Consider the following 16639-nt stretch of genomic DNA (forward strand, 5'->3'; position numbering starts at 1 on the left):
TTAGTGATTTTTAAAAGAGGTATTTAACAGTATAATGAAACTGATGATTTGCATTTCTGATCCCACTTTATATAAACCATAATCTCAATAGATAATGATCAACTCTCCCTTTAAAAAGCAACCCTCTGACTGCTTGGGAATGGCTTACATGAGTATACCTGGAGTACAAGGTCCATACAACTAACCTTTAAGAAATGACCACTTGTTTTTCGGTGTAATGTTAAATAGAATAGCCACAGTTATATGAAAAGGCTATAAAAACATCCCTCTCTTTTCCAACTACATATCAGTGTGAGGCCAGATTTTTTTCATCGACGTTTATCAAAATAATGTATCTTAACAGATTGAATGCAGAAGCAGATGCAACAAGCTAGCTATCTTCTAGTAGCAGAAAAGATGTACCAAAAAAAATAAATAAATAAACCAATGCCACTCTTCTTACTTAACTGTTTGGTTTTGGAAAATGCAGCTATTTTTCATAAGCTATTTATGTTAATTATAATGTGTTTATTATTGCTGTTTTTCATTGAATAAGATTTTTTTTTTACAATTTCTGATTTAATTTCTGACATGGTAAAATTCTGAATGGTGTAACCAACATAAATGTATGCTCTTTGTAGTCTTCAATAAATTTTAAGCTAGTGCAGAGGTCATAAGACCAAAAAGTTTGAGAACAGAAGCTCTACTGCCTCAACAGTGATCACTGCTATGAGGAAAAATAAAGTAGGAGAGGGACAGAGTGACAGAAGTGACACTTGTGATAGAGTGGCAAAAGAATGCTTCTCTGAGGAGATATTTGAGCAGCCACCAGAACAAAACAAGGGCATAAGCCTTGCAGAAATCTGGGTAAGAGTGACCCAGGCCTACAGAATGAAATGAACAAAGGCCCCGAGACCTGAACTTGCCTGGCAAGTTCAAAAGGCCAGCACGGGTGCCAGTGTGGCCCTTGCCAGAGCTCTAGTGCTGATGGGGGTCACTACTCCCCTACTGCAACATGACAGGGAGTCCCCAGGGGCTTCTCTCCTTGCCTGCCCAACCTTACTCTTCCCTAAAACTTGACACCTCCCCGCCTTGTCCTGGCTTAGCCAGGGCGGTGCTCTTCTCTGTATGAAGTGCACCAGAGGCCAGCCTTCTCCAGCCCTGGAGCTCCTGATTTCCCCAGAATAAATGGGCTCTGGGGACACAGAAGATGAGAGTGCCAGTTCTCAACTGGGCCGTGCCTGGTGCTTCTATCAGCTGTAAGGTGGGCAGCAAGCAATTTGTTACTAATAAATGGTAAAAAATGTGTTTGCCAGTGATTTGCCTTATAATGTAACACAGCACAGCATAAAGCTCAGGGACTTAAATCCTGTTCCAGCTCTGTCACTTAATGAGCTTTGTAACCTTGGGCGGCAACTTCAGTAACTCACTAACTTCAGTAACTGTATTCATTAGGAACTGCACCTACTATTGTTTGATTTCATGATATCTTTCCACGCCCTCTCGAAGGAACCATATGGAATATCTTAAATGTTAAGTTAAAGTGGGTCTATTTTGAGAGTTATGGATAAGCTCAGTCTTAATGTGGTGATGGTTTCATGGGTATGTACCTATCAAAGCTTATCAAATTGTTTACTTAAATATGTGCCGTTTATTGTATGTCAGTCATACTCAATAAAGTTGTCTAAAAGTAAAGTGAGTTTCAGTTTTCCATTGAGACTGTTACGCCTCTGCTAGAAATTGCTGGGCACCTACACTGGGATGTGTGCCGGGTGCCTTCCACTCCCTCTCTGCCTTCTCTGTCCTGCCCTCCACCCTGCGAGGCTGACCTCTGAGGACCAAATCAAAGGACCCCTGTGCCTCTGGATTCATTCTGGACTCAGCCAGTGGGGAGCCCCGACAGGAGATGAGTAGGAAGGAAGAGAGTGAGTGGCCTCGGGCTGCCAGGCTGCTTCAGCCTGTCCAAGTATGTCTCTACTGAAAGTCATTCTGGAGGCACCTTCTCTACCTGCCTCTTTCCTTCTAGCTTCTGGTAACCGCCCTTCCTTTCCTCCCGTATGGCCTAGGGTAGTAACAGATCCCCTGAGTTACTACACTGTCCTTTGTGCTTCCCCAACCTTCCCACGAGTTTTTTTTTTTTTTTTTATTTCAGGGTTATTATGAGAGTACAAACATTTTGGTTACATTTTATGTCTTTGCCTCTTCCTAGCCAAGGTTAGAGGCACGCCCTTCCCCTCTACAATGCTCGCCATGTCCTTTAGTTGTGACTTTACCACCCCTCAACCCCCTAATCCCTCGAGAATATTACTACCATGTGAGCACCAAAGTGTTAATCAGTCAGTACCAATTTGATGTTGAGTACAAATGGAGCCTATTCTTCCAATCTTGTGTTACCGCCCTTCAGATAATGGGCTCAAGCTCAATCCAGGAAAATATAAGAGGTGGTAGATCACTGTTGTTTCTTATAATTGAGTAATACTCCATTGTATATATATACACCAAATTTTAATAATCCACTCATGAATTGACAGGCACTTGGGTTTTAAATAGTCCCTTTCTAAATAAACCCTCCCTAAATGATCTTAATTTGAATGTGCCCTCTCTTTCCATTTGGGACCCTCAATGATAAGGCTGGGAAAGGGAAAAATTGCTCTCAACACACACACACACACACACACACACACACACACACACACACACACACACACACACCCCAAATCAAAGAAAGATTCTTTCCATGGTTAACACTGGAAGTTTTCTCCATAGCAAACTGATCCTAGAGCTCAAAAACTTATAATGTCCAGTACGCTAATTGGTAACCAAGCAAGATAAATAAAGATAATATTTTATGGAATCCAAAAGCCCCAGTGGAGACAAACGCTATGTGCAAATTTCCTTAAATGGGAAGCTCATCCATCACACGCGGAGAATTAACTCTGATCGCCGAGAAGCACTGCCAAGGGACGCGCTGTGAGTTGGTTTTGCGAAGCCACAGGCACCAGGCCAGGTGGTCAGCTGAAGCCTGCTTCCATTATCCGCACTCATATGGAGCAGGGAATTTGTTCTTTTCAGTTCCTGAGAATTTATTTGACAGAGCATTTTTATGGCATTATTGGGAAGCGGAAGCCAAACTCTGGATGACAGCCAAAAACATGTTTTTGGTCTGTTCAAACACTATTTGAAGTAAGGAAGCTGTAATGTGTAGAGAAGCAATAAACAGACAAATGTCAAGCTGGTTCCAGCCCAGCCCTTCTGCATAGCGCAGAATGATAGAGCCGCGCCATGCCCTGTGGGGCCAGACAGTGACAGGGCACAAATAGGAGTCAAAAGAAATAATGGGGGTACCCTTGCAAACAAAACAGGATCTAAAACATATTCTATCCTAACACCCATCTTCCATGTGCAGAGAGTATATGTGAATGCAGAAAGCCCTGTGTGTATTAATAATATGTGAAAGTCCAAAGGAGTTGCCTCCCCATCTGCCATGTGTGACTATCTCTTCTTCATTAAATGAAATCCTCTCTCAAAAACCGGCTTCTCCTAAGATCTTACTTGGCCATCAATGAACCGCAAACCTAGTGGAGATCTGGCTTGTTTCCATGTTCATTCCATGAAATCACTGGTGAGAGATCTTTGTTTACATGTTAGTTGCATGTAACAATGTCTTTGGTCCAGTGAGTTATTCTGTCCTCTGCAGACTCAGGAAACACCAGCAGTGTAGTCTCATGAGCTCACTGAGAAAAACCAGCCTCCTGCTGGGGGAGAGGAAGACAGTAGGTAGCACCCACATCAGAACCTCTTATGATCTCCCACTCAGAGATCCAGGCAGTCTATCGATTAATTATCCATTGGTGAGCTCAGAGTACAATATTTCAGCTATACTCGTAATAAACTCTTTCAGGGTCTAAGTGAACCACTGCTACACAGGAGGCAATGAATGCAATTTAACCTCAACAGTACTGACAAATATCTAGTGGAACACAAGGGAGAGTCTGTTCCAGGGGTCCTCAAACTTTGTAAACAGGGGGCCAGTTCACTGTCCCTCAGACCATTGGAGGGCCGGACTATAGTTAAAAAAAACTATGAACACTGCACATATCTCCTATGTGCAGCAAAATTCCTATGCACAGTGCACATATCTTATTTTGAAGTAAAAAAACAAACGGGCAAAAATACCCGCATGTGGCCCACGGGCCATAGTTTGAGGATGCCTACAGGGTTTGTTCGGTCAATCTGACTTACATGAGAAGAACTCATATTCTCATTGCACTCATATGTGTGCAAAACCTCCTGCTACAGTGCTTGAAAATTCAGAAAAATGAGCAGCTCTTCCCCTCCATCTTACACATCAGAGAGCCTAGCAGGAAGCTGCAGGACCAGAACACAATCATGGGACATGCTGGTGGCCAAGCGGGAGTTCAGAATTTCCAGCCTGTGCCTTGGCCGGCACATGGCAGGTTTTAACCACAGTCGAGTACCACTCGTGCCACCTCAGGGTTTATTCCTGGAGATGCCCCACAGAACAAATGGATGGTGGAAAATCTGCTCCCTTCCCCCGGAAGTCTTCTAAAAAGCAGTCAGCTGCCCATGCTGCTGAAGCCAAGAGCTACAGAACACACATTATGTGTGTTAGGGGCCTGGCTCTGCCATCTGGCCTGGCCCTTCAGGACTCAGGCTGCAGAACTGGCCCATGTCACTGACAGTTTTAAGGGTCTATTTATTTTGGTGTTGATTAGTAAAGAGTGCAAATCTCTAACTAAACCCACAAGGGGACACTGTTTGTAAAAAGAATAAACAAGGCAGAAATGATTTCAGTGTCTTCCTGTGTTTAAATTATAAATCCAACCGAAAGCCCAAAAAAGGAAAGGGAAATATGAAGAAAGCTGAGGAAAAAGAATTTTTAGTAAGGGGATATGATTAAGGAACCAAAAACAAAAGATAAGGACCAAAGAGCAACAGCGTCTACTCAAACTAATTCTTGAAATAATAAACCTCATAAATCAAGCAACAAAAAAATGGCCTACGTCCATTGGTCATATTCTACTCAGCCCCAAACTTATTTTTATATGTCCTCATTTTCAATTTCTTGGGAGGTAAAAGATATAAAATTTGGAATTGTTTCATTAGAATATCTTTAATACTTGCAGAATAAGGCCTCCAGGCATGCTTCTCCATCCAGGGAAAATGCCCCTTGGCCCTAGCTAGGTTTCAGAGCCCTGATGTGCTTGTCACTACAGGGCTAATGCATCCTTTGTTTCTTCCCAAAAGGAGCACAGAAGGAAGACTAACAAGTGCTTTCCCTTCAGAGGCACCTATGGCTTCTCTGACATCTCCCTCCTTGGATGCCTCTGCCAGGGGGTCCCGGGAGTGCCCCAGCTTGTGACGTGCATCGCTCCCCAAGCCTTCCACCCATTTCTTCCAGCTCTTCACTCCTCTTTGCTCCACTTCTAATCTCAGAGCCCAAGGAGCAGTGACCATGGACACGAGTCCACTGAGGGACAGGCATGTGGAGAGCAGGCAGGTCAGTGAGGGCCACGAGGACCAGAGCAAGGAGGGGATGGCAGCCTCGGGCAGAGCGCCTTTCTTGCTAGGCTCCTTCCGCCTGCAGGCGTGGCTCTTGCCTGCTCGCGCTCTTGAAGCAAAACTCAAAAATTATCCACGATGCTCCTTCGTGGCCTCCTTCCTATATTTTCTGTCCAAGGTTCTGCTTCAGGGGTGAGTGAAAAGCCGTGAAAGTGTCATGTCCGTTTATCAATGTGATTAAGAAAGATGTGGTTTGGGTCCCTTAAGAATGAAGCCTTGGCGTCATCTTTCATTGCTTCTATTCTCCGCCAAGGTTTACAGAGTTCTGAGGGACTGGCCCCCGTGGTCCCAAGGTAAGAACATTCCCAGTTGAGAACCAGAGTTACTTTTCTTTACTTTTTTCCCAGAAAAAAAAAGTGTTTTGCACTTAGGCGTATCATTTTTTTTTTTTTTTACCCTTTAATCTTTCAAATTTCTTAACAAAGAAGCAAGAGGACTAGAAACGACATGTCAGTCCTGAGCAGCTTAATTCAGATAGTGAGCTCTTTCAGGAACTGCTCCTGTGTTAAAGTGCTTATGCATTCATTCACTTAGTTGTTCAACACTACGCATTTCTCTAGGCCGAAGACAAACAAGGCAATCTCACCAAGAACTCAGACCTCAGAACAACTGACCGTAATTACATGTGTACCAGGAACACAGAAATATGATAAATATTTTGTATTGAATAGTCAATGTGTAAGAATATGGAAAATTAGTATTTTCAAGTCTTCTATTTGAACTAAAAGCAGTCTACAAGTTCTATTTGAAAAGCCGAAGGATTTAAATGTTAATATTTTTAATCTTGAGATTTTGAACAAGAGGAAAATAATTATAAAATCTATCTCCGTATATGCATACCTTGCCTCCAAGAGATACCAAGAAACTAATAAACAGGGGCTACCAATGAGAAGGAAGTCTGGGAGACAGGATGAAAAGGTCTTCTAATACACACACACACACACACACACACACACACACACACATGAACGAAACTTTTTTTTTTGAGACAGAGTCTCTCTCTGTTGCCCCAGGCTACAGTGCTGTGGCATTAGCCTAGCTCACAGCAACCTCAAACTCCTGGGCTCAAGCAATCCTCCTGCCTCAGCCTCCTGAGTAGCTTGAACTACAGGCATACACCACCATGCCCAGCTAATTTTTTCTATATATTTTTAGTTGGCCAATTAATTTGTTTCTATTTTCAGTAGAGACAGGGTCTTGCTCTTGCTCAGGCTGGTTTCGAACTCCTGACCTTGAGCAATCCTCCTGCCTTGGCCTCCCAGAGTGGTAGCATTACAGGCGTGAGCCACCGTGCCCGACCTAGACAATGATTTCTTAGGATACCAAAAGCACAAGCAACCAAAGAAAAGCAGGTAAACTGTACTACATGAAAATTTATAACTTCTGATGTACATCAAAGGAAGTAAAAAGCAACCTACAGAATGGGAGATAATATTTGCAAATCATATATCTGGTAAGTGTTTAGTATCCAGAACACATCACTCAACAATGAAAAGATAAATAACCCAATTAAAAAATATAGGATCTGAATAGATATTTCTCCAAAGAAGATATAGAGATAGCCAACAATATGTGAGAAGATGTTCAAACATCATTAGTCATTAGGAAAATGCAAATCAAAACCACAATAAGATACAACTTCATAGCACTAGGATGGCCAGAGGGCTATAATCAAAAAGGCAGATAATGACAAGTGCCTGCCAGGATGTGGAGAAACTAATACCCACATACATTTCTAGTGGAAACATAAAATGGTGCAGCTGCAATGGAAAACAGTCTGGCAATTCCTCAAGAAGTTAAACATAGAGTTGCCATATGATCTGGTATTCCACTCCTAGATATTAACCCAAGAGAATTAGAAAAAAAATATGTTCATACAAAAATTTGTACATGGATATTTGCAACAGGATTATTCATAACAGCCAAAAAGTAGAACAACCTAATTTCCGTCAATTGATGAATAGAAGCCAGGCACAGTGGCTCATGCCTGTAATCCTAGCACTTTGGGAGGCCAAGGCGGGAGGATCACTTGTACTCAGGAGTTGGAGACCAGCCTGAGCAAGAGCGAGAGCAAGAGCAAGATCCCGTCTCTATTCAAAATAAAAAAATTAGCCGGGTGTCATAACAAGCACCTGTAGTCCCAGCTACGTGGGAGGCTGAGGCAGGAGGATCACTTGAGCCCAGGAATCTGAGGATGCAGTGAGCTACAATGACACCATGGCACTGTACCTGGGTGACAGAGTGAAACTGTCTCAAAAAAAAAAAAAAATTGATGAATAAACAAAATGTGATACACACACACACACATACACACAATGGAATACTATTGAGCCATAAAAGGGAAACGTACAGGATATGAACATAGATGAAGGGACCTCTGTTGTATGATTCCAACTATATGAAATGTCAAAAATAGGCAAATCCACACAGATAGAAAGTAGATTAGTGGTTTTCCAGGTGCTGGTGGATTGACTGGGGGATTAGGGAGTGACTGCTAACGGTTATGTGGTTTCTTTCTGAGGTGATGAAAATATTAATTGTACAACCTCATGATTATACCAAAAAACCCGCTGAATTGTACATTTTAAAATGGTAAAGTTTGTAGTATGTGAGCTACAACTTAAAAAAAAAGAATGAGGAAAATAATCAGTATCATATATTGCTGGTGGAAATGTAAATTGGTGTAACCTCTTGAAGTGGGATTTTGCAATATTTATCAAAATTACAAATGTATCTACCCTAAAACCCAATAATCCTTTTTCTAGGAACTTATCCTATAAATATGTTCAAACGTGCAAAATGGGATATATACAAGGTACTGACTTCACCATTCTTTGATATATCAAAAGGCTGGGAACAACCTACATGTCCATCATTATGTGACTGGTTAAATAAATTGCAATATATCCATTTAATAAAATATTATGCAGATATAAAAACTGATGATGAGAAAGAGAGAGAGTATGTGTGTGTGTATAGTTGGGGGAGATTTTCAATACAAGCCCTTTAGTAACTTGTGAGTTTTTAAACCATGTGAATGTATTTTCTATTTTAAAAATAAATATAGATTTTTTTAAAAAGATGTTTCAAATAATGAATGAATGAGTGAATCTCAGCGCCATGGAAAGATGACTAGCCTGAGTATAGAGAGGCCTGAATTCTAGTTCCTGGATTGACCAGTAACTACTTACTTGATCCGCTGATCAATCTCCCCATGACCCCCTGACCCCCACCCAGGCTCTATCCATTTTTCACCAAAGCATACAGGTTTTAAAAGGTTCATTTGTGAGGATTTTGAATGATTAAACATCTCAATATAAAAGGCAGAATTTATATTCCTGTTTAAATAAGTTTCTCGCAGCAAAACAAGTAGCTCATGCAGTTTGTAAGGTGTATTGTGTTGGACAAGATTAATCTCTTTTTCTACCAATAGGGTTAATAGGTATAGTAATATATATTGCCAGGTGAGAAACTTGCCCAAAGGGACACAAGAGCCTTAGAGTCAAAGAAATTTAGAGCCAGAAAGAGCCTAAAGTTCAGTCCAACTCCTCTATTTTACAGATGTGGAGATGATATTCAGTGAGGTCAGAGTTGGATACAGCCAAGACTGACACCTACATCTCATAATTCCTAACCGGTCCTCTTTATTCAATACATACTTCTGTAAACAAAAAAAACCAAAAAACTCAGGATTTCATGAGAATACAAAGTCCAATCAGTTAGTCTAGGCTTACCATTGTGCTTGTCTTCTCTAAAGTTACTTATAGGAAAGGAGTCTCTAAACATTAACTTAAAAGCATGACTTCCAAGTTTACAGATACAATACTTATGCAGTTCTTTGAAGTACCTAATTTTGAAATAGTCAAAAATGTCCCTTATTTTATTGTTTAAAATTATGCACAACAAATGATTCAGAAATAAAATCCATTTTTATTTTACACATAATGTAGGCAATTCCTAACTTAGAAATATTACAGGTTGATTTTAAATTGAGATGTTTAGGAATGACCTAAATGTCCAAAAATAATAGGGAATAACTTAGTACATATGAAGCAGCTGTTGTGATATTTTTAATAATTCTGAGTTTGTGATATGGGTTAGTGGTTATAATCACCAACCCTGGAGCCACAATGCCCAGTTCAAATTCTCATCTACCAGTTATAGTCCTGTGATGGTGGGCAAATTTCTTAACCTCTTCCTGCCTTAGCTTCCTTGTTATAAAATAGGTGTGATGAAATGATGATAGTAGTATCTATCTGATAAGGTCACTGTGAGAAGGAAATGAGTTAATACTTGTAAAGTGCTCAGAACAGTACCAGCATTTAGTACCTGAAGGCAATGTGGCTCCTTAGCCCTCTCTGAAATATTTACTCCTTTAAAAGGGAATGCTTGCTAATGCAAGGTAATTTCTAATTGGGACTCTTGAACTTTAACAAAATAAAGTGGATGAAAAAAGTCATGAAAAATGTTTGGGGAGGGTAGCCTGCTTTTTTGACACTGAGAGGTCTCTAAACTGTTTGGGGAGCACCTAGCTTCTTCTCTTTCTTCACTTATTAGGGAATACTCTAAATCCTCAAATTTTTTTATCCAAGACTGGTAGGGGAGGGTTTTGGGGGACAAAAAGCAGCCAATTACGGGAACAGGTTTTTGAAGTTGGTGTTTGCTTTTCTGTTTAAGTCTGTTGGAAGGGAGGAAGTTGGAGAAATGAATGGCCCTTCCATTCTTTTGCAACTTGAGTTCAGTTCTCTTACTTCAGAGCAAATGCACAACCCTTTGCAGCAAACCTTGCCTTCTCTTCCTTTCCTTTTTTTTTTTTTTTTTTTTTTTTTTTTTTTTTTTTTTGAGACTTTGCTTTGTTGCCCAGGCTAGAGTGCCGTAGCAGCATCAACCTAGCTCACAGCAACCTCAAACTCCTGGGGTCCAGCGATTCTCCTGCCTCAGCCTCCCGGGTAGCTGGGACTACAGGCATGTGCCACCATGCCGGGCTAATTTTTTTTTCTATTTTTAGTTGTTTGGCTAATGTCTTTCTATTTTTAGTAGAGACGGGCCTCGCTCTTGTTCAGGCTGGTCTTGAGCTCCCAAGCTTAAAGGATGCACCCGCCTCGGCCTCCCTGAGTGCTAGGATTACAGGCGTGAGCCACCATGCCTGGCCTCCCTTTCCTTCTTTGCTAGAACATCCCTTTACTCCAGTCTTACAGACCTGGGACAACTAGTGGATGCAGGAAAAGCGTAACACTCAGCGTGACCACTTTCTATGAATCACATGTGTGATTGTCAACATGTCATAGAATCTATGCAGGCTTATTTCCTCATCTGTAAAAGGCGGTTGAAGATAATCACTACCTCATGGGCTGTTTCAATAATTAAGTTTAAAAACAGCAAAGCACTATGCAAATGTTCTCGCTATCCTAAGTCATCTAACACCTCTGCACTCTCTACTTGCATATTTTCTCTTTTAACTGCAGAGAGGCCTCTACAGAGCGCTTTTAAAGAGCTAATGAAGATGCTTAGAGGAGTTCAATGCAAGGTTAAATGTCAGCAGCCCAAGAAACACCAGCATAAGCAGGTTTCCTTCCACGGGTGCTGAGAACCTGGAAAAATTACTTTAATCTGTATTCTGACAGTCCTAACCTATGACCTCTGGGTTCTCGGGAAAGGAGTCGCACCCACTGCGGGCACGCTTTCATTTTTAACGCCCCCCTTTGTTTCTGCTCTGCCCCCGGCGCCCGGCCCGCGCCCTCTCCGCGCCCGCACTCCAGGGCCGCCCGCCGCGCGCACGCCGACCCCGCGCCCCGCTTTAGAAAACGAAACACAAACGCGCGCTGGGCGCCCGGAGAGGCGGGGCGCCTGGGCCGGGCATGCGCAGAGGCCGCGGCGGGCGCCGGCCTGCGAGGGGCGAGGTCTCCAGGGCGCAGGCGCCGGGCTTGCAGCCGGCTCGGGACCCCGAGCGTGTTTGCCAGCGCGCGCGGTCCCGCGGCTGGGCCGGAAGCGGTGCGGTGGGGAGCCCGAGGGCCGACGCGAGCGGCCGGGAGCGGAGCGCGGGCCGCGGCGTACCTGGTAGCGGCCGGTGAGCAGCTGGCTCCGCGACGGCGTGCAGAGCGGCTGCGTGTAGTAGTTGTCCAGGAGCACCCCGCCGGCCGCCAGCGCGTCCAGGTGCGGCGTGCGGATCTGCGAGCCGTGGAAGCCCACGTCGTTCCAGCCCAGGTCGTCCGCCAGCACGAAGACCAGGTGGGGCGGCCGGCCGGCCCCGGCGCCCGAGCCCGGCAGCAGCAGCAGCAGCAGCGGCGGGAGGACGGCGGGGAGGAGTGGCCGCCGCGGGCCGGGGCCTGGGAGCAGGCTCGCCGTGCCGCGCGGGCCCATCTTAGCGGCCCGCGGTCCGGGCGCTTGTGGCGCCACCAGCCCCGGGTACCGCTTGATAGAAGCAGGAACTGAGCGGCCGGGGCCTGCCCCGCCCCCGCGCGGGACTGCACCCCCAGCGGGCCGCGGGCTGGCGAGGCCGGGCGCGCGTGCCCCCGCTGCTTCCGACCGGCCGGGCCGTGGCGGGGGAGGAGCCAGCCGCGACGGACCCGTGGGCCCCCGCAGCCCACCTCCGTGGAAACTGGGCCGACGCTTGAAAGGGACCAAGGCCCATCGATGAACTTTGCACCATGGCATCCTAAAAGAGGGATGTGTTCCCTTTAATAACACTTGACAGTTTACAAAGCACATTCACAGCCCTCGGCTCCTGTAAATCTTGCAACAACCCTGGCAGCTAGGCATTATAATTGGTGCTCATTTTTCGGAATAAAAAAGCTTGTAAATGGTTGAGTCTCTGACTCCAGATCCTAACCATGATGTTTTAACTAGCGAGTCATTTTTAGCTCAAGAGCCCAACTTGGAGACGGTGAGAGGACCTGAAGAGGGAGAGGTCTAGATGGTGTTTCAGATTAATTTATGAATAGGGTACAGCCATGAAACCACTTCCCACTAGCAAACGGGGCCAAATACACAGTCCGGCTGCCCAGTGCCTTTATGAAGATGCAGTTCTACTTCCAGGTCGCCTTGGGAGTTGTTTTGAAGTGTGTGGACATTAAGTAGCTCATTCACTTATCCAGGTGTGAGCCCACTCAGAGCTGGTTTCCTGACCACACAGTGAATCAGAGAAGTACAATATTAAATTTGCCTAAAATATCTGTGGGTGGAAGGAAAAAAATCCCTTTAACCACGTGCTTACTGAATTGGGAAGTTAACCTTATGACCAGTGTATTCCTGTTGCTATCCAAGACTTTTTGTCTACTCTATGTCTGGAGAAAGATTATAGCTATTAACAGGAATAGGCAAAAATGTTTTGTATTGCCTAGAGAACACATCCTTTCAGGCAAGTCTGATTCCATGGGAGTTATTTTACATGTTTATAAATTGTAGATAAATGATGACAATAGAAAATAATTTTTGTTTATACATATGCAAATGAACTCTATCCAAAGAAGTGACAACCCACCCCCTCCACCACCACCAAGGAAAAAATTGTTTGGCCTCCACTTGCACATTTATTTTAATATTCCTAATAACTTCTTTGGATTGTCTTTTGAACACCTTACCAGTTTCCTCATTGATTAGTTATTTAAATAAAATCTTATCATGTATTCACTTTTATATTTGTATGAGGGTCATAATTGAAACCGCCCTTCAATAACAGGGTGCAAGACGAGAGCTATGGTAAGGGCCTAGCTAAAAATAATGATAATAATTAGTAACTGTCCTCTGTAATTGCCACTCCGGTACCATGCAGCTGGTGGTCATAAGATTCTTCTCCCTATAACTGGTGTCCATAAAGATTCTTAATTTTCTCCATAGATAACATCACCGTTTTGAAACCTGAAGATAGTTTTTAAGATATTTTCCAGAGCCAGCATTCCAGTGGATTGATTGACCCACCCCAACCAGCAGCCCATACCAAGAAACCGACTCAGCTGGAATTGTGACCCCAGGGACTGAAATCACACAAGATGATTCCTATACTCCTAATAATTTTGCCCTAACAAACCTAATTGCCTAATCCCTTGCCTGCCAAGCTATCCTTTAAAACCCTCTCTCTCAAGTTCTCAAGATGGATTTGAGAATTTTCTCCTGTCTCCTGGCTTAGTGCTATGGGGTATAAAGATCTGTGCCAAAAAACCTGCTGGCTCAGCATATTGGCTTCTTGGCAAATGAACCTCGTTGAGCTGCAACATGATTTTACCTTTCTAATTTGAGAATTATCCTTTAACACATGAAATGTTTCCCTCTTATATACTTATAAATTTTTTCTTTCCATGAATAGATTAATTTATGTTATACCCACTTTTCCTATCTAGTGGAATCAATGAAATTTAACAGAAAAAAATTACAATTTAAGGATTTCAAAATTTTAGTCTTACTCTATAAGAGATCTTGAAGAACTGAGAATTTCCACTATGGTCCTTCTCTCCCATAACTGTTCCTCCCTATGCTTCTTGATAAAAATCAGATTGCCCAAACAATGGCTGCTAATCTATAGGAACAATTATTCCCTTAACCAACTGCTCCTGAAACTAGCTAAACTTACCCTGAACCTTCTTACATCTTGTTTTTTCAAATAAAAGCTTATACTAATAATGCTTCTGAAAATATACAAGTGGAAGAGTTAATTTGTGTGTGTGTGTGTGTGTGTGTGTGTGTGTGTGTGTGTGTGTGTGTGTGTGTGTGTCTGGGTCCAGCTCTGTCACCCAGGCCGCAGTGCAGTGGTGCTAACTTACCTCATGCAACCTCCACCTCCCAGGCTCAACTGATCCATCCTCCTCCCTCAGCCTCCTGAGTAGCTGAGACTACAGGTGCATACCACCATGCCTGGCCCTGGGAGAGTTAATTTTATTTTTCATCTATGTATTGAACATCTATAATGTGTAGTATAGGTTATTTTGTAAAATCTCTCTATTGGAGTTTTTTTTTCTTGGTGTTTCCTCATACTTAGATTCAGATTATGGGTTTGTGCAGGAATATCACAGTTGTGATGTGGTATCCTCAATGCTTTCTATTAAGAGGCACATGATGTTGATTTGCTCTCTTATGGGATACCTTTGTTAAGGTTGTCGTTTCTCCACTGTAAGTTAATAGTTTGCCCTATTAATAAGATTAAGAGATATTTTGAGAATTTGTAAATATCCTATTCCTCAAACTTTTGCTTATTAGTTTTTAGCATCGTGCTTTTTACCTTAGTTATAATTAGGATGGCTACTGATTTCTGTCATTTCTTCTATATGTATTAATAGCCTTCTATGGTAAGAAAGAACTTTCCTTTCTCTCTTATTTAATTTTACTATGAACTCATGGATTCTTGTTTTAATCAATATGCTATAATCCTTCACTATAATTATTTCAATGCTCAAATTTTCCCTGATTTGGCCAGTGGGAGCCCCTTTAATCTGGCTCTTATATCCTTTCAGCATATCCTCTTTAATGTTTGAGCATTTACTTACTTTTTGGTACAATGAGACTTTCTAGGCTCATCTTGTACTTGTGCTTCCCTATCCCTAGAATGAGGCATTTCTCCAAGGAACCCTAATTCTTTTTAGTGGAGGATGGTATTTAGAAACCAAGATCTGTGCTTTAGGTGTGCTCACTGCCCACTGGGCTGTCATTGCTTCTAGGATCTCTCACAAGACAAAGGTAAGAACTAGATGTACGTATATACATACACACATATATGTGTTTATATATACACACCCACATACTATTAAAATATCTATACATATATATATATAACCATGAGTTCATAGTGAATACCTCCAGTTCTCTCCCCCCCTTCCATATGAGTATAGGTTATACCAGTTTTCATTGTCATTAGCAACTAAGAAGTACTATATTGAAGACAGTTTGGCAGTATCTTACAAAACTAAACATACTATTACCCTGTCATTCAGCAATCATGCTCGTTGGTATCTACCCAAAAGAGTAGAAAACTTATATTCACACAAACACCTACACACAGAAGTTTATAGCAGCCTTATTCATAGTTTCCAAAACTTGGAAGCAACAAAGTTATTCTTTAGTAGGTGAAAGGATAAATAAACTGTGGTACATTCAGATGATGGAATATTATTCAGCAAAGAAATGAGCTATCAGGCCATGAAAAGACATGCTGGAACCTTTAATGCATATTACTAAGTGATAGAAGCCACTCTGAAAAGGCTACATACTATATGATTCAAAATATATTCAAACAAAACCATGGAGATTGTAAAAAAAGGTCAGTGGTTGCCAAGGGTTGAGTGTGCAGGTGGGGCTGGGAGTATGGGTGTGGGTGGGGAGAGGGAAAAACAGGTGACTCATAGAAGACTTTTAGGGCAGTGAAACTATTCTTTACCATACGATAATGGTGTATACATGTCATTACATATTTATCCAACCCCACAGAATGTACAACACCAAGAATGAACCCTAAAGTGAACTGGACTTTAGGTGATTACATGTCAATATGGGTTCATAATTGTAACAAATGTACCACCTTGGTGGAAATGTTGATAATGAGAGAGGGAGGCAATGTATATAAGAACCAAGAATATATGGTAAATCTCTGTACCTTCCTCTCTCAATTTTGCTATGAACCTAAAACTGCTCTAAAAATATAAAAAAGTACTGTACTCTCTATAAAAAAAGTAAAGTACATTTTTACTTATAAAAAGTACTTTAAAAAGTACTGTACTTTCTACTTTTTGCTAATCTGATTTGAGAAATGATTTTTTCTTTGTGTCTTTTTTCTTTGTAGTTTTTTCTTTGTGTTTGTATTTGCATTTCTCTTATAAATAAGTTAAACATCTTTTCATGTGATAAAGGGCCATTTTTACATCATTTTTGTAAATTGTGTCATTCTTGATTGAGTTTTTGGTCTTTTCCCACTCAATTTTGAGTTCTTTATATATTAGAGAAGTTACTCCTTTAATTGTGATGTGTATCACAAATGTTTTCTTCCAGTCTGTCAGTTGTCAAATTGGTGTTTTTACTATGCAAAAGTTATTTTTTTAATGTTAGACAAATTTATCAATATTTTATTACATGTGTATTTTGAGTCATAGACTAT

The 16639-nt window shown here is 42.1% G+C and overlaps 1 protein-coding gene across 1 annotated transcript in view; it reads right to left on the reverse strand.

Moving 5' to 3' along the window:
* The window catches only part of ARSB (arylsulfatase B), a 168760-nt gene extending 156753 nt beyond the window's left edge, over positions 1-12007 (reverse strand). The window contains exon 1 of the mRNA XM_076008139.1: positions 11617-12007. Coding sequence (XP_075864254.1) covers positions 11617-11922 — 306 coding nt within the window. The 5' untranslated portion in view covers positions 11923-12007. The remainder of the gene's footprint in view (positions 1-11616) is intronic.
* Positions 12008-16639: the final 4632 nt, after the last annotated feature.

Source organism: Microcebus murinus, chromosome 11 (genome assembly GCF_040939455.1).
Source record: "Microcebus murinus isolate Inina chromosome 11, M.murinus_Inina_mat1.0, whole genome shotgun sequence".
Classification (NCBI taxonomy): Eukaryota; Metazoa; Chordata; class Mammalia; order Primates; family Cheirogaleidae; genus Microcebus; species Microcebus murinus.